The sequence below is a fragment of the Sceloporus undulatus genome, chromosome 2 (assembly GCF_019175285.1).
Source record: "Sceloporus undulatus isolate JIND9_A2432 ecotype Alabama chromosome 2, SceUnd_v1.1, whole genome shotgun sequence".
NCBI lineage: Eukaryota > Metazoa > Chordata > Lepidosauria > Squamata > Phrynosomatidae > Sceloporus > Sceloporus undulatus.
This window is the reverse complement of record NC_056523.1, coordinates 158713290-158732350: the sequence shown is the minus strand read 5'-3', so window position 1 is coordinate 158732350 and position 19061 is coordinate 158713290. Positions and strand designations below refer to the sequence as shown.

At 43.6% G+C, this 19061-nt stretch overlaps 1 protein-coding gene across 1 annotated transcript in view; it reads right to left on the bottom strand.

Annotated features, from left to right (window-relative positions):
- Positions 1-18837, bottom strand: part of GDF11 (growth differentiation factor 11) — a 37609-nt gene extending 18772 nt beyond the window's left edge. Inside the window, exon 1 of the mRNA XM_042453945.1 lies at positions 18127-18837. Coding sequence (XP_042309879.1) covers positions 18127-18547 — 421 coding nt within the window. The 5' untranslated portion in view covers positions 18548-18837. The remainder of the gene's footprint in view (positions 1-18126) is intronic.
- Between the last annotated feature and the right edge of the window lie 224 nt (positions 18838-19061).

Below are 19061 nucleotides of genomic sequence, written 5' to 3'. Positions count from 1 at the left end.
TATTATTATTATTATTATTATTATTATTATTATTATTATTATTATTATTATATCTGGCCTAGATGTTGGAAGTGCAAGATTAGTAGTGTAGATTATACTTAATTTGTAAAGTGTTTGACCTTAGTTCTAGAGCACTGTTGTTGTCTCAATCTGTAAACTGTAAATTGTCAAGAGTTGCATAGTGAAATTTCTATGGGACATAAGTGGAATATAGTTCACAAACTTTCCTTTATTATTTTTTGTTACAAATACAGATCATGATATTACTGAACCCATAAGAATTCCTACCCATTTTCAATAACCAGTGGATGGTTTCTTACAAATCTCATTCCAAGTGAAAATCAAGACAGCTGTAAAATTCTTTTCAACATACTTCTACAAAAGCCAATGCTTAAATCATGTTAGGAGAATTAAGAAATGAAAATTGTGTGTGTGTGGGGGGGGGGGGGAGCCAGCAAATTAAAAAGAAAAGATCAGTCTTATAAGAATAAGCAATCCACCAGAAGGGGAAAAAACTTCTTAAGTCAGAGAATTATCTGTAGATTGGGTGTGACCAACTTTTAGAAAACTTTCTTGACATTCTGTCCAGTCATACCTCCTTCACTTTCTGTGGGATATAAGGGAGAGCCTCCTCAGCAGGTCTTAAAGAGCATGCATGCTCATAAAGAAACAGTCCTATAGATACTCTGGGCCCAAGTCATGTAGGGCTTTGTAGATTGGCATGCATAGTAGACACTATCCTAATGATACTCACAGTCTTATCCCAGGCTTTCTTCATCCCCTTCAAACACCCACATGCATGCATTAAATCCACTACCCATCTCTGACAAAGAATTTGCTTCATCTATGGGCATTCTCTTCAATGGCTGGTTACACATTCTGGTAAATATTTGGGTTTTATTTTTAAATGATTTGGAGGGTCTTTTCCTCTTTCTTCCTTCTTTAAAATTTTCTTGATAATTTAATGGATGGAACATCTTATATTTCTCTCTCAGCATCACATCTATAAGTGTATAGGCTTTTCCCTATCTCTAGGGCCCAATTAAGAGCACAAAAGCTCTGTGCTGAAATTTATTTGAAGTGGTTTGCATATCTCGGAATCGTAATAAGCTACATGGTTCTTTTGTGAGAACATTGATGCACAAAGACTGACCCATGGACATACAAACTGCACTCTTTTATCCATCTTGGCTGGGTTCTGAAATCTCCTATAGCTCAAACAATATTCTGCTTCTCATACTGGCTCAATTCCTATAACCTGAATTTCTCTAAAGTTGGGTATATGAATGCTACTGCCTTGTTTTCTAACACAGAATCAATTACTGTGTTTTGAGAAGAAAGAGTCACAGGAAACAGACTATCACACTCCAGCTTCTTCCATGAGAAACACTTAGATAATACAGAAAATAGTTTTAGCTTTGCCAGGGCTTGCTCTAGCTTATTTAACATAATTCATACTTTGGTTCTGACCATTCATTTGTTAGCAAACCAAGGTCATCTTGCTGACATCACCCATTTTTTTAAAGTCCTTTAGAGAGTTATAGCTTTCACAAATATTATATTGTAACCCGTCTCGAATCCCACTATGGGAGAAAGGCGGAATATTGATCTTTGGGGGAAAAATATAAATATATAGAATCACTCCCTAAAGCAGGGATGGGCATAATGTGGCCCTCCAGATGTTTTTGGACTGCATCTCTCCAAATTTCTTACACTAATGGATCTGCTTGGAGCAGTTCAGCAGTTCAACAAGATATTTGAAGGACAACATGCCTTAAAACATCACTCTTAGCATCTCATTTTGACTGTCCTGTGTTAAAGTAGTCCTCCAGGCTGACAAATTTTCAGGCTGTACAGACCAGCCATAAAGGCCAGCATGGGGATGGAGTAAGGGTGTGGTGTCTGCACAACGCACGCCCCAACTTTGCCCCCATACCGGCGTGACAGCATACGCCATATCAGATGGCGGGTGGTGTCACAGCACTCCTCTGGTGCTGCATCCAAAGGATGCAGTGCCAAAGGGGTCCCAAAAAGCCATGGCACTGGCAGCTACGGCGCCCATTCTGCAGCGCAGAAAGGCCAGATAAGGGCCACGGCATGTAGTTGCCTTGGCACTGATCTGGTAAGGAAACAGGCAGGCCACCCCTTAGGAGTGGTCTGTACAGCCCCTTAAGTGACTGAGATTGCTCTAATCTGGATTGGCATAATCCATTTTCTCAAATTTAAGAGGCATTCCTGCATTTTCTAACTACAGTGGACCCTTGGTAGCTTGGGTTTGGTTCCAGGACCTCCTGAGGACAACAAAATCAGAGGATGCTCAAGTCCCATTATATATAATAAAATGATGTACCTTATATAAAATGGCAAAATCAAAGTTTGCTTTTTGGATTTTTTTGAATATTTTTTAATATTTCAAAGCCATGTATAGTTGAATCCAAAGATGTAAGTATGAAGGGCTGTCAGAATGTCACTGTATGCAGATCACTCTAATTTGCATTCTAATTATGCAGATTTGGTACATTAATCATGACACTTTTTTCTGCTGTATTTCATCCTGTCATAGTATTCTTTACAATTACAACTCATCTAAGAGAACTAGTACTGAGTAATGTTTCAACTACTGGACTTGGAACTGGGGGATCCAAGTTCAAATCTCTGGTTGATCATGGAATGTACTGCGTGATGCTGGGCCAGCATTGCCACTCAGCAGATCCACCTTACAGGGCCCTCTCTTGCTCCTTGCACTCTGCCACCCACACTATTCACTCTTCCATTCTTCCTACTCCCTCTCTCATTTCACCTCATGCCCTTGCAATGGGTCCCTCCCTTGCTTTCTCATCCTTTTTTCTTGCTGTCTTGCCTTTCACTTTCACAATGCATCCGTCCTTGCTTCTTGCACCCTGCTTTCCACCCCACACCTCATTGCAGTCTTCCATCCTTGCTACTCTCTCCCTCATCTCATCTTGCACCCTTGTAAGGTATCCCTCCCTTGTTCCTTGAACTCAGACACTCACATTCCTCATTCACCCTTCTCCCCTACTCCTTCCCTTGCACCTTTTTAGGACACCCCTACACTTCTGACATGACTTACTGTTCCTTGCCTTGTGACTGAAAGGCAGGGAGGACTTGTTTCTTGCAGAACAATTTCACAATATGTCCTCCACATCTTGCTCTATATATTAGTTTTTACAAAAGCTAGAGATTTCCTATTTTTAAATGAAAGTTTGGAGTCTGGGCCAGATGATGGTCCAAACTTACACTGAGTAGCATGCCCAGAATTCAGTAAATCCAGCTAACCTAGAGGGTATGACAACCCTACTCTATTCATTTTGATATATGAAATAGTGTGGAGCAGATACTGTATACCAGGTGCTGTAGGCTATATTTCAGAGAAAGTAACTGGTAAAGCCACCTCTGAGTATTTCTTGCCTAAGAAAACCCTATGGAATTAATGGGGTCGCTCTAAGTCAGCAGGTAACTTTAAGGCATGGACACAGACAGAGATATATATAACAGTACTGGTATTCCACTGGCAGCATAAATTGGTCTCCCAGTGTTTATAGGAGTCTTTCTCAATGGAAGTGCTGATTGGAAATGGCAAATACATTAGAGTCCATTTCATGTGTGTAGCTGGAAAAGCCAACCACAAGCCATATGTCACTAGCAAACTGTGCTGAGGAGTTGTACATGTTGTAATAAGGAACTGATATTTTTTATGACTGCTTCCAGAAATATGAAGCTGTTTCAAAAGTTGCTCATCAGTAGTTAGAAGATAATACTTTCCATAATTGTCCAGCAGTCATGGATGAAATATTCCAGACTCCACAGATGCTGACACCTTACAGCTGAAACAAATGCAGACTATCACATATACTCGTGTACAAGTCGACCTCATGTATAAGTCAAGAAAAGGTTTCATGGTCAAAATCATGGATTTGGATATGACCTGTGGATAAGTTGAGGGTAAAACTTAGGGGGCTATAACAAAGGATGGAAAGAAGAAAATACCAGTTCCATCCCTCCTTCTCCTTCTCTGGAACTCTTCCAACTACCTAATACCAATTCCCAGGTGCTGGAGGAGAGGTTTTATCATCAGATTGAGAAGGGGGAAGCAAGTGGTGTTAAATGAGGTGTTTCTTCTATGGGAATAGGAGGCTTGCATATCAGACTGGGGAAGGAAGGAAGTGGTGTTCAATGAGGTGTTTTTTCCATGGGAAGAGAAGCCTTGCAAATCAGACTGGGAATCTCTTACACACACACACACACACAGAGAGAGAGAGAGAGAAAGAGAGAGAGAGAGATGCTTTTGGTGGAAGAAAGATTTTTAAGGGGTGATTCAGTGGATAGAAGGGTGCTTGTTTTAGGACCTTTCTAAGCAGTACTAGTTATTGACCCGTATATAAGTCAACCCAGGATTTTAGGGTCAATTTTGAGGCATACATTTCTTGACTTATAGTCGAGTATATATGGTACTTGTTTCAGCCTGTACAACTCCTCAGCACAATTTGCCAATAACATATGGCTTGGGGACTGTATACAGTTGGCTTTTCCAGGTACAACCATGAAATGGGCTGTAATGTATTTGTGACCCATGTGTGCATCATGGTGAAGTCGAAGGCTTTCATGGCCGGCATCCATAGTTTTTTGTGGGTTTTTCAGGCTATGTGGCCATGTTCTAGAAGATTTTCTTCCTGACGTTTCGCCAGCATCTATGGCTGACATCTCTGAAGATGCTAGCCACAGTTGCAGGCGAAACATCAGGAAGAAAATCTTCTAGAACATGGCCACATAGCCCGAAAAACCCACAAAAAAACTGCAATGGGTTTCTCTATTTTAGGTTGAAACTACTATTATCTAGCTGCCCGCAATATTGTATGTACCGTATAAGCTTATTTTACTATGCAGCTGCCCATTATCTTGTTATGTAATGAATTATATTTCATTGCCGTTAGGCTTTGGCTGATTGTGTTTATTGTTACCCTGTTTTCTTTTCAAATTATTTATATCATTTATTTTCATATTTACTTTTTTGGTGGATTATCTGTTTCCCTCCCTCTCTCCCTTCTTCCCCCTTTCCCCCCTTTCTTATGTATTTTGCTTGTTTTTAAGAAACCCATTCTTTTGTACTAATTATTTTTTTTCAAGTATTCAGTGACTGACTCTTTAATTGCTTATCCTAGAATCTTTCATATATTGATGTCAGACTCATTGGTCAGTAGTTCTTTGGGTCTTCTTTTCCCCATTTTTTAAAGATGCAGACAATATTGGCGTGCCACCAGTCTCACAGGACCTTACCATTTCAAAGAATTCTCATGGACAAAGACTCTAAGATTACGTCTGTATGTTTGTTTAGACCCCTAGATGCAGTTCATCTGGCCCTGGATACTTGAATTCCTTTAGAGTATCTATCTGCTAGGTTTCCCATACAACCCTTCACAAATTGACTACTGTTTTCCTTTTGGGAAAGAGATGCAAAGCTGAGAAATTCTACTTTCTCTCCGTTGCCTATTAGCATTTCTCACTTTTAAGATACTCCTGACTATCATGAACTCCCATATATGAATATTTATTACCAGAGAATTGCCTAGAATGTCCATAAAGTTCCATTTGTGATCATATAATCATTATACAGTTATTTCCACATGGAAGAGGGATGTAAATTACAACTCCACTTCAGAGAGACAGAGGCAGGAACTCAATATGAAGCCCACTAGTTGGTGGAGTTTGCCATGAACGTTCACAATCAACAGGAAAATGCCAGTGAATTTGCTTTAATACAGTAATAGAAATTTGAGGAAATGTGTTGTAAATATAGTCTTCACGTTAATGGTCTGCAGTTAATATGGGTATCTTATTTATTCTACTCAATTTTATTAATTTATTATTTTATTTACATTATTTATATCCTGCCTTTCACTCAAGACAGTGCAGCATTTGGTTTTCTCTTCATTTTGATGGATTTCTCTGTTCCACAACTTGTTAAAAAGGAACACAACTGAAGCCATAACTCTGTCCATCCCTCATGGTTCCAACTTCAACCCCATTGCTCCAGTATATTAGTACTGATCACCCCAGCTCTCCTGATACCCTTCATTTTCAAAACACTGCCCCACTCTTCCAGACAAACACCTATATGCCCAGAAAGTAATTATGTCTGAAAGTAGCTTTGAATTCATTGTTGTTTTTAGACTTTCTCCAAACTGTCAGAATGTGGTACTGATGCAGAGAGAATAGCATTTGGTGGATTTCACACTGTCACCCCCCAATCTCCCTTCAAGGTACTTCATTAACTTCCCCTCCCCACCTCCAATGCCCAAACGAAAGGTCAGCAGGGGTCACGGATAGCCAATAAATGGTTTAGAACCCAATTATCCTTCCCTAGTTTCTAGTCTATGGGTGGGGGAAACGTACGCTTTAGATTAAAAAAGTGGGGGAGGACAGGACAGAAGGAGTGAGGAGCAGGGACCCAGAAAGGTTTATGGCCCAACTGCCTATAAAACCTTCCCTTCCTTCTGTTCAGGAACCATAAAAATACTAACGCATGCACAGACAGTTGCTCCATGAAAGAAGGTGAGCAGCGAAAATCATAATTATCATCCACAGGAAAGGGAAGGAAGAAGAATGAGAAGGATTCCAAGAGATGTGATGGGGGGCCCAATGGATCAGCTCCAGACAATCCAGTAAGCCTAGGGCAAGGGGAATCATTCCAGATGGCTAATTAAAATCAGATTGGACTACTTTTGTCAATTTCACTCTGGGTGGTGTGTGCAAGCTGGCTTTTTTGAGGGAGGGGGAACAAATTGTTGAAGGGAGAAGGATGGTTGTGGGGAGGAGCAGCAAACGTTTAACACAGAAAAAAGCCTCAGCGTGTAGCCGATTTTATGGGCAGTAAAATTTCAAAGCCATCCAAGTCTATTAATGCTGGAGAAGGAAATTTCTCAATGAGCTGTAGAATTGGCCAGGAGGGAAGTCCTTCTCCCTACTGCAATTCCTCACACTTGTGCCCCCCACACCTTCCCATCCAACACCCCTTCCTTCCGCTCAGCCTTCACATGTTCCAAACCATACGCCACCCCCCTTCTCAGTTCAAATGAACATTTGGAATCGTAGATTCTTCCAGAACCACCCGTTTAATGAAAGGGGAGCAAGATGAACAGAGATATCAAGCTTATGGTTCTGATACATGTGCCAATCCACACTATGGGGCATTGTGTCCTACTGTTGTTCTTTCTCTTCCTCTCCAGCCCAATATTATAACTGTGCAGTTTGGGGCAGGGATCATCTATTGATGTATTTTCAGAGTCCTGGATCTGTTAATCTCTCTTCTCATGTAACCTTATGATAGGAATGTGTGGCTTTTCACATTAAAGGACTGAATTATGATCATTTATCTGGGTTAAATATCTTGCTTCCCAACTACAGTATGTCTTTGTAAGTCTGCTATTGCTGCTTTTCTGTTGTGGCCATTTTGCCTTCTGGTTCAGAGGCCATGTTTTCTTTTTCAGGCATGCAGTGTGTTGAGTTGATTTAAAGTACAGCAGTTCAGGGTGAATTACTCCTTTTGAGGATTTCATAGCTCTCAGTTTTCTGATTTGCTTAAATTTCTCAGCAATTTTCTGAGAAGGCTAGTCATGGCAGCTAAGCCCAATGCAGAGGCCTGACCCACTATTTTGGATCTATTTGAATTGTGGGGATATTGTTCTTTTGCTCTGAGTACCCAGCATGCACAATTTGTACACTGTTTTGTGTTTTAACTGTTCTCGGGTCTGTAAATAACTGTCTCCGTAAACTCAGGGTCAAAGGAGTATAATTTGAGAGCCTAAAGGGGCAAAGGGATCTTTAAGCAAGGATCTTGCTTGCAACATTGCTGTCACTTCTCATAGTCCAATGAAAATATCAATATACATTTCCACCCCATGGCCTGTGAAATTCACAAAAGACAGAAGAAGGAAGGAAGGAAGGAAGGAAGGAAAACCATTTGTGGTTTTGTGTTTTTTCCTGTTGCAGATTACAGGTCTTTATATCACGTACAAGCAGTTTAGGGTCCTCCAGATATTGGACTGGATTACAGCCCTGTTAGGATTTCTGTATATTGTAAGTGTAGGGATGATGGCGTTGCAGTTCACAAGCTGGAGGGCAATAAGCTGCTCACTACTGCTTTATAGAAAGAAAGACCTAAATTACTTAGTACACAACTTTCATTTTGCTGGAAATAATTTCTTAATTTAACCAGTGAGGCAAAACAGTTACAGTGGTACGCTCCAGATGTTTGTTGTTATGTTCCTTCACACTGACTTTAACATAGGGCAACTTTATGCGATTTAGTTTTCTAGGTAAAATCTATTACCATTGCCTTCTTCTGAGGCTGAGAAAGTGTGATTCTCTTAGGGTTTCCAAGTGGGTGTCAATGAGTGAGTGGGAAGTAAGATCCTGATCTCCCAGAATCTTAGCCCACTGTTCAGATCTCTACATGCCACTGTCTCCTTCCCTCCAAATGTGTTACACTGCAATTCCCAGGATCCCCCAGCCAACAGCGGGAGACTGAACTTCAGAATCCATACTGCATTTTTCAGATTGTAATTTCAGTGAAGCAGAATATATATATATATATATATATATTTAGAAATTAGTAGTTATTGCATTAGCACCATCATGGCATAGTGGTTTAGATATTCAACTAGGATGTTGGAGACCAGGGGTCAGATCCCCATTGGCCATGGAAACCCACTGGGTGACATGGGGCAAGCCACAATCTCTCAGACTCAGAAAAAGGCAAGGGTAAACCTCCTCTGAAGAAATCTTGCCAAGAAAAAACTGTGATAGTCACTTTAGGGTCGCCACAACCTAGAAATGACTTGAAGGCATACCATAACATGTTGATGTATTTATTCCATTTGGTAATACAGAAAAAGAACCCTTATTACTCCAAACCCAAGATATCTATTGACTCACAACTGATCAACAGACCCCATCCAATTTGATTAAGCCAACCAGTCCACTAATTCTTCTCTTTGCACAGATCACAGCTTCTTAATAATTACAAACCAGTGTAACTTTAGAGGTGCATCTACACTGTAGAAATAATGCAGTTTTTCACCACTTTGACTACCATGGCTCCATCCTATAGAATCCTGGGATTTGTAATTTTGTGAAACACCTGCACTTTTTTGCAGAGAAGGCAAAAGACCTTATAAAACGACAAACCCCAATATTCCATAGGATCAAGCTACAGCACTTAAAGTGGTGTCAAGCTGCATTATTTCTACAATGTAGGTCTTTTCACACTGCTTCACTGTGCTTCCTGGAGCAACCCTGCTTGAGTTTGTTACATGCCCAGAACTATAAAGGAGGAAGTCCATTTCCAGAACAATACTTTACTCCAGTAAAACACACAAGTGTTGCAAGGGAACATTTAAAAACATGGGTTGGAAATGGAGATGAATCTGGTTCATCCTCTCGTCCTATCTACCCTGTGAAATCTGAAAATACAATTGGTTGCTATGCACAAAATATGTAAGATGATGCCTGACATTGGTTATACTGATGATTCAGTAAAGAAGCTCCAGGATGGATTTATCTTTTCTTTTGTACCCATCTTCATGGCCTGGCCTGTCTGGCTTCAGTTTCAGATTTCATGTTATGAATCTTGCTGCTTTGAAACCAGGAATGTCAAGAGATTCCACCTCGACATTAAAAGGAATTTCCTGACAGTAAGGGCTTACTCCTTCAATGGAGAGTGGTGGAGCTCCTTCCTCAGAGGTCTTTAAACAGAGGCTGGATAGCAATCTGTTGGGGATGCTTTGATTGTGATTTCCTGCATGGCAGAATGGGGATGGACTGGGTGGCCCTTGTGGTCTCTTCCAACTCCATGATTCTATGGTTATAAGCTGATCTTGTGAAATGTTCACTAAAAAAAAACCCAGAGAAGCCTGCCTCTGCCATATACTATTGACTTCAGCCTTAATACTGACAGTTTCATTGATAATCATAAACTTTTGAGAATATAATTTAAGATGAAGTAGTTTCTGCTTCTAATAAAATTCACCAAATTTTTCTGACAACTCTGTACTGCTTTCTAGAGAAGCAAGAGATAACATGCACAGTTCCGTTTGGTGCTTAGGCAATTGGTGATCAGCCAGCAGATTTGTCTTAGCACCCACAAGACCCAAATAATCGAGTGCACCATTACTGAGCGGCAGTAAAAACTCTGTGAGAAGCACAAATGAATACACAAGCAAACTACAATAAAATCATGCTCTGGTGGAGTTTTGTTTCTGTCCAGGGCCTTCCTTTCATTCTTACCGTTTTAGCCAGTAGCCACACACACACACTGTTTGCCCTTTATGCTTGATCAGTTTTCCAAACCTATTCATAATAACCTATTAAATTACTCAAGGCTTAACCTTGTTTAACTTCCAAGATCAGATATGTTCAGGATGGCATGGCCAGAGGTGGTTATGATCCAGCCACTAAGCTCCCATAAGTCACTAATGGATCCTTACTCTCCATTTGTTATAGATTTGTTAGAGGAATTTGATACGGGTGGAGTCTGGTTCACTATTCAGCATAGGAATCTGTAGGGACAAGAAGCAGGCATCAGAATTTAGATCTAAAGATGTAGGTAATTCTTTTGGAAACTCTGCAATTATATGATTCTATGATTCTACTCTTACAGGAATAATGTAAGACAAAAGGGGCAGTTTCCCCTAAAACTAATGGCAGAAAACAAATGCTGTCTCTTACCAGTACCAAATTGTCAAAGGTGGTTTCATATCACATAATCTTGAACAGGAAAAGCATTTGTACAGTAACTATGATCATACAGTGGCAAGCCAAAAAGATGTATACAAGAATAAGTGGATGCAAGGATGTAGAGGAAGTGTGAACTTAGGAATCAGTATTAGAGGAGCCCTGGTGGTGCAGTGGTTAAATGCCTGTACTGCAGCCACACACTCAAAACCACAAGGTTGCGAGTCAGGCTTGCATCCTTCTGAGGTCGCTAAAATGAGTACGCAGCTTGTTGGGGGCAAATTAGCTTACAATTGTAAACCACTTAAGACACTGCTAGTTTGGTATGAAGCGGTATATAAATGAAGCTTGTTTGTTTGTTTATTATTAAAATTGTCTATATTAAGTTCAAGATTTTGCCAAAAATGACAGGATTTAATTGTGATGCAGAGACACTTAGGATCCTTACAACAGAAACAGGGATGATCCAGCTTTCCTTATCATATACTTCTAAATGGAAGGATTCTGTCACAGCAATATTACTTATCTCGGTGCATAAGAATGTGTGCTGTTTCTATATTGTTTTCTGCAAATCACTATGACATCTCCTGTCTGATCTCTTCCCTCTCTCACAATCCATAAAAAAGAATCATAGAAAGGTCAAAGGATTATCCACAGTAAGATGTACTTCTAGTGGCAATATCACACCTCTGATTAATCTGAAATACAGGTGTTAAAAACAGAGCAATGGAGGAATAGAAGCAACCTTACCTATTTTGGCATTGTCTAAAAACAAGAAGATAGTCAGTGATGTAGACCTGAGTCAACTGACTCGGACTTAAGTCAGTCTTAAGTCGCTTCAATTACTTTACTTGGACTTGACTTGGAAAAAATGACATACTGACTCAACTTGAATTGAGATGTTTATATTTTTACTGACTGACTTGCTAGTGCCATTCACTTGGAACAGCAGGCAAGACCTGCCCCCAAAATGTGGGGTGCATTTCTTAGAAGGGAATAGCAACTGCGTTAGGCAATGGGCTTGAGGTGGAAGGATCCTTCTAAAGCTTTTGAAAAGCTTTAGAAGGCTCCTGTGGGGACTGGTTGCCAAGCAGACCTCAACCCCCACTTCAAGCCCATTGCAGTTCCCTCTGAGAAATGCACCCTGCCTCCTTTTTTTTTACTGTTAAAAGTTGGCTCCAGACTTGAGACTCAACTTGAAAGTATCTTGCAAGGACTTGAGACTCTGCTTGGAACTTGAAGGCAGAAACTTGAGACTTGGACTAAAAGACTTGAATATATCTCTGGGGATAGTATTGCATGATCTATAACCACTACATATTTCAAGTAAGATGCTTTTGATGACGGAAAACATACAGGTATAATAGAAACCCTGTAGGAGATAACACTACCTACTGAGTAGCAAGTAGAATAATTCTGTCCCTCACTCACCTTCTCTTTTTAAGGCCAGATTTCAATGGAGAAATCAACATATCTGGAAGAACTTTTAGTATAAAAAAAGCCAGTCAGTGTTAGAATGCGATGATTAGAATACAATGATAGTACAAAGATTAAGGAATTTGCCAAGATGGTGGCACTGTCAAACCTCATCTTAACAACTAACCAGCTAAGGATTTCCATTGGAATTGTTTTCTTTGCAGTGGGACAATATTGCAAGTAGTGTCCAGAGCAGGGCAACCAAAATGGTGAAGGGTCTGGAAAGCATAGCTTATGAGGAAAGACTTAGGGAGCTGGGGACATTTTGCCTGGAAAAGAGATGGCTAAGAGGTGATATGATAGCCCTGTTTAAATATTTGAAGAGGTGTCATGTTGAGGATGGAGCAAGCTTGTTTTCTGCTGCTCCAGAGACTAGAACATGGAACAATGGATGCAAGCTCCAGGAACAGAGAATCCACCTCAACATTAGGAGGAACATCTTGACAGTAAGAGCTGTTCAACAGTGCAACACACTCCCTCGAATATGGCGGAGTCTCCTTCTTTGGAGATCTTTAAATAGAGGCTGGATGGCCATCTATCAGGGATGCTTTGATTGTGATTTCCTGCATGGCAGGGGGTTGGACTGGATGACCCTTGTGGTATCCTCCAACTCTATGATTCTATGATTCTTCATCCAGCATTGTCAAGCTCCTGCGTCCACAGTCTTCTATATTCATTACAACAGGGGTGGGGAACTTTTGGTTTTCCAAATGTTTTGAACCACAACACCCACAATTCCTTGCTGTTGACTATCCTACCTGGGAGATAAGAGAGTTGTAGGTCAAAATATCTGGGGCCAGTACATCAAGCTGCATTGCAACTTGAGTTCTCAATAATGTTTCCTCTCTACAGAAAAAGAAAAAGAGAAAGAACTGGTGACCATATTATTTTCCAAGCCTGTTGTACTTTCACAATATAATGTGATACTGTAGGCCCAAACTTGAGCCTGTCCTAGCAAACAAACACAAAACAACAGTTACTTGCATTGTTCTTCTCTGCCTTTCTGTACTGAGGGAAACAGTAGCAGGAATCATATCCTTAGATGTAAGTACTGAAGAAGGTACTGGCAAACCCAGTAATGGGGTTGTTATTTTTTTTTTAGGCAAGGTGGGTTTGTCAGTACCTTCCTCAGTACCTACATCCAAGGATGTAATTCCTAATGCCTAAAAGAACCCCTATGAAATCCATGGGGTTGCCATATGTTGACTGGCAACTTGAAGGCACACACACACACATATATACACATTCCATCCTGTCCTGCCAGACTCTTCTGTTAGAGGGCAGTAAATGCCAAACAATTGCATCTATGAGCAAACTGTAGCAAACTAGCATTCTTTGCAATACTACCTACTAGTCCAATGCTCAGGAGCAGAAGACATTCAGAAATAGCTAGGTGAGTTGAAAGAGTTGAAAAGGTGAAGCCAGAGGGAGTGTCAAGGTAGACTAGAAGCTGTGATCATGAAGAAGGCAAGAGTTACTCACACTAAGAAACAATTCCAGTATAGCATAATTTCAGTCGAGTCTCAGCTTACAACTTTTTTTTACAGTTCTTCCTCTGTCTTTATTTACTATACAACCATTGTGTTATAGTGTGAAGTCGAAGGCTTTCACGGCTGGAATCCATAGTTTTTTGTGGGGTTTTCGGGCTATGTGGCTGTGTTCTGGAAGAGTTTATTCCTGATGTTTTACCAGCATCTGTGGCTGGCATCTTCAGAGACCAACACACAGATTAACATGTAAATTACTTCCTCTCAACCAAAGGTCACACAGTATATATATACCCCATTCTTTTTCATGCCAGCATTCTCCTGGTGTTCCACCAGCATCCACCACAGTTGCTGGTGGAACACCAGGAATAAACTCTTCCAGAACACAGCCACATAGCCTGAAAACCCCACAAAAAACTTTGTGTTACAGGTTTTCGAGTGCTAGCACTACTTTACTTGCTAAGGATTTAAATGTTTGCCTCATTGTTATTTCATTAATGATATATTGGTCTGGATATCTGACTGATAACCAATGAATCATTTTTCATTATTTCTGACACATTGCTGATTTTTGACAAGAAATGTGACGTACCCCTTTCCATTTCATTGAGCTGGTATAATCAGCACAAATTCCTCCAAAATTAAGCGGAAGCTTACCACAGGGTCATTTTTGCTGTAACATATTTGCCAGTACTTGTAAAATTTGCCATGGTTAAAGAAGTCAGACATTAAGGGTATTACAGAAATCAGCTATTTCCATCTCTCTTTCATTCTCTCCGGGCCAACTTCAGTCTCAGGCCCATTTTAACTACCCTTCCTCTCACTTGTTCTTGAGGCACTGGGATTTAAGGATTTAGGTTGATGATCCAGCTGCACATTTTAATGGGACATTAGCTATGGGGAACTGATTGATTTACAGACATTTAGCCATTCTGGAATCTATTGTGTTTTTATGTCCATGGCTTCCTAGGATGGAAAATATAAGATAATGAGACTGAGAACCCACATAGTGGGATGGTTTGAACATTGGAGTACGACTCTGGAGACTTGGGTTTGAATCCCCACTTGGCTATGGAAACCCACTGGGTGACCTTGAGCAAGTCACACTCTTTCAGCTGCAGAGGAAGGCAATGGCAAAACTCCCTCTGGAAGAAAACTTGCCAAGAAAACACCATGATGGGTTCATCTTAGGGTCACGATAAGGCAAAACAACACAACAAAGGATTGTAAAGCAATTACAAAATACTAACAAAAGTGTTCACAAAATACCACAAAGGAATAAGGCAACAAATATTTTCAGATTCAGGCAAACTCTTTCTGTGGTATACAAGGAGCTGGCAGTGTGGTGCACATAGGTTTTTCTTTTTATGTGGGTCATGGCTGAAGTCAAATAAGACTGTGCCAGCAGAGCTGTTTGCTGTATAATGAACAAACAACTCCTACTGCCTTATAAAAATCTAGATCACTCTTATTTAGACATACTACTAATATTTAACATTCATGATCTGGGTGTTGTAATATTGGTTGAGCAGCAGCATCAAAAACATTGCTAGCCAAAAGAGTCATGACACACTTGTCATTCAAAATCCCGCTTACCCCTTTGGTGCTGTTGTCTGCATTCTGCCCTCAAGTAAACCTTCACAGAAAGTTGGAGCTACAAAAGCCCTGTGTATATATACTGTACATACATATATATGTACATGCAGACATGGATGACTGAGTAATACACACTTGATAGCTCCAATCACAATAAAGTTAGTCTTGATCAAACTTTAACAACTGGATTTGACCTGCATTTACCTTGTTCCCTTGGTTTTAGTGGAGTGGAGTGGCGATAGCTTCAATTGAATAAGCCTAATAAATGCAACGGGAATGAATGAAATGAGACTCCACTGAAAAGCAGTCCATTGAGGTCATGTTAGTAATCTGTATGATCTACCTATATGGCGTTGTACCTGTGATGGCTCATTCCCACAGGCAAGTCATCACTTGATTTTCAGCCATCAAATGTGACCAACCTTTAAGAATGTTTGTAGCATCTATTATATGTTATGGTTATTATTTAAGGACTCTCCATTCAAAGGATATTTTTCATCAAGTTTAGAGCAATGTAGGGGAAGGCATTATGTTCAAGACTGTTCTAGGTAGTCATGTGTCAACACTAGTACTTCTTTATAAAGCCCAGCACAACTTTCAGGTAAAGATCTGGAATGGGTCTTGATATAGTTACTTACGATTGCAGTACCACTGAAATTTCCAGGCTTTTACTGTTTTGATAAAATGCTACTGATGCTTGCTACTCCGCTGTACATAAACTCTGGTGGGACCTGCTGCTATCGAGTACAGTACACAGCAGCTAGCCAGGTATCTTCTTGTGATTCCTACCCCAGCCCCAGCCCTCACCTGTGTTAGCCTACTGACACTGAACTAATGAGAAAAGGCCAAGGGGCTGCTCTGCTTGGGCTGCTACCATCAAACTAGTAGCTGATTCTTTTCATAGAATCATAGAATTGGAAGAGACCCTAAGGGCCATCCAGTCCAACCCCATTCTGCCATGCAGGAAATCTCAATCCAAGCATCCCCGACAGATGGCCATCCAGCCTCTGTTTAAAGACCTCTGAGGAAGGAGACTCCACCACTCTCCATTGAAGGAGTGAGTTCCACTGTCAAACAGCCCTTACTGTCAGGAAGTTCCTCCTGATGCTGAGGTGGAATCTCTTGACATTTCTGGTTTCAAAGCAGCAAGATTCATAACATGAAATCTGAAGCTGAAGCCAGACAGGCCAGGCCATGAAGATGGGTACAAAAGAAAAGATAAATCCATCCTGGAGCTTCCTTACTGAATCATGGGTATAACCACTGTCTCCCCCAGCACCAGTGTGAACAACACCTGCCTCATCTTTCCAAAGTGGACTTGGGGCAGCATGAAGCATACCATTTAGAAGTGTTACATTCTAGTTGAGTCCCTTCTTGTGACCCTGTCCAGAGGCAGTGCCTCTACCACCCGTCACCGCCCACAGAGAAGTTAAGAGAAAGCTTGAACTGCTCTGCAGGTTGTCCTTTATGAGCCACAGTGGAGAACTCTATGGAGAACTGAGAAGAAGAAGGGGCGGCAGCCCTTTCAGAGAACGGGGTGCCCAGGAAAACCACCTCGCTGGGGCCAGAGCTGGCTCCTAAAGAAGTCTTGGCCGAGGGTCCAACCTGAGAGTCGCCCGCAGAGGTGGGGGCTGCTGCTGCTGCTGCTGGGCTTTCTCCCCTTCCACCCCTTCGGGACTTGGAAAGGGCGCTCTCCCAAGAAACCCTGCAGAGCCCAGAGGCCCAGGCTGTCTCCACCCGCAGGACTCGGTTTGTTTCCCCCAAACCTTTCTTTTTAACGGGTTTTATTTTGCACAAGGGGAGAAGGACAAAGGGCCCCCTGGCTCTTGGCAGAGCCGGCGAGGGAGCAAGGAGGGAGCTAGCGGGCCGGGTCACGAAGGCTCCGGCTGGCGGGCAAGCTTCTCGGGCTGTTTGCCCCTGGCGAAAGGGGACCCCACAGAAGGGACGACCAGGCTCCCCTTCCCACTTGCAGGAGCCCTCTCAGGCAAGGCGACACCTTCGGCAACCCCTGGCCGTCCTCAGGTGGAGCTGGCTTTGGCCAAAGGGGGACTTTGCAGGCAGCACCTGCAAAGGAGAGTCTACACACACACACACACACACACACACCCGCCGCCTCTTTTGCACAGCCCAGCTCCCCAGCCGAAGAGAGAGCTCCGCAAAGAGCAGGGCGAAAAGAGCTGGAGTCGGCTCCAAGGTTGCCAAAGGCAGAGAGGGATCCACGGAGTCGGTTCCCTGCCCCCTCCCGAGGCTGACCGAGAACTTTGTGCCACTTGGAAGAAACTAAGGCTGGGGGGGGGGTGTCCCTGCTTCATTCCCCAGCAGCAGGAGCGGGAGCGGGACTGGGGGCAGGAGGCTTTGGAGCAAGCCCTCCTTTCATGCTCTCTCTCTGCTGGAGAGCCAGGGGCCGGAGGGGAGCTAACCTGCCTCTTGGGGGAGGAGGGGCTACCTGGTCCTTGCACACACACACACACACACCCCATCCCCAGCATCAGGCACACACAAGGCGCGCGCACACACAGGACACACGCATCCCTTCCACTCCGAGGTCCCTGAGGATGGCAGCGCTTGGCTCTTCGCTCTGGCCCAGGGCAACAATGAAGCCCAGGACCAGCTGGGGCCTGGCGGGCTAGAGAGATGGGACACCCCCCTTCCCTTCCCTTCCTTCTCTTCTTTCCTTCCTCCCTCCCTCCCTCCCCCAAAACCAAACCCGAGGCGAGCAAAGTTGCTCCACCTGCCCCTCGCCGGAGCCCAGCCGTTGCTCCCTGGGAGGAGGGCGGGAGGGCGCCGGGGCTAACAAAGGGTCGGCCAGGGGACTTACTCTCCTGGGCCATGCTGATGACGGTCTCGGTGGTGGCGTGGTACTCGTCCTCCTCGAGGTAGTCGTCGTGCTGGAAGGAGTCCCCCTGGAAGTCGTGCAGGTCCAGGATCTGCTGGAGCGGCGGGGCTTTGGGCAGCAGCTGGTTGACCACCTCGCGGGTGATGTTGGGCGCCTCCTTGAGCCGCAGCTTGCTCAGGATCTGGGACTTGATGCTCTCCAGGCGCATCTCCTTGCTGTGTTTGCGCCACAGGCACACCGGGCAGCCCGGCGGCTGCTGCTGCTGCTGCTCCTCCGCCGCTGGCTCTGGGGCCACGGCGGGGACCCCCTCGGTGGGCGCCTTCTTCTCCCCGGGCTCCCCGGCGCCCAGCTCCCAGGACAGGACCAGGACGCACCAGAGGACCCCAGCCTTGGGCGCCAGCATCTCTGGCCAGCCTCGCTTCCCCGCCCAGCCAGGCACGACCCCTCGACGCCTGCCTGCCTGCCTGCCTTCCTCTCTCTTCCTCTCTGTGCCTCTGGCTCTAGGGCTCGGCCTGGGGATGGAGCAGGGATGCCTGCGCTGCTGCCTCCTCTTCCTTCTTGGGAGAAGAAGGGCTGGAAGTTCTTGGGGGCCGGAGCCGGCGGTGGGGAAGGCGCAGGGGAGGGGGGCCCAGAAGAAAGAAGGACTCTCCTTTTATATCCCAAGTGGAGTGTGTCGTCAAAAGCCTGGATTGGCTGCGGAGGCAACAAAAGAGATCTCCCGGCGGCGGCGGCGGCGCAAGGGCTGCTGCTGCTGCTGCTGCTGCTGCTGCTGTCACCAAAGAGCCCGGTCGCCACCACCTTCCAGCCCCGGTCGCCTCGCCTTCGCTGGTGGCGGCAGAGCTTTTAAGCCCTGGCAGCTCCCTTTGAAACCGAGAGGAGAGGGGGCCCGGGGGGCGGGGGGGATAGGGGGGGCGGGG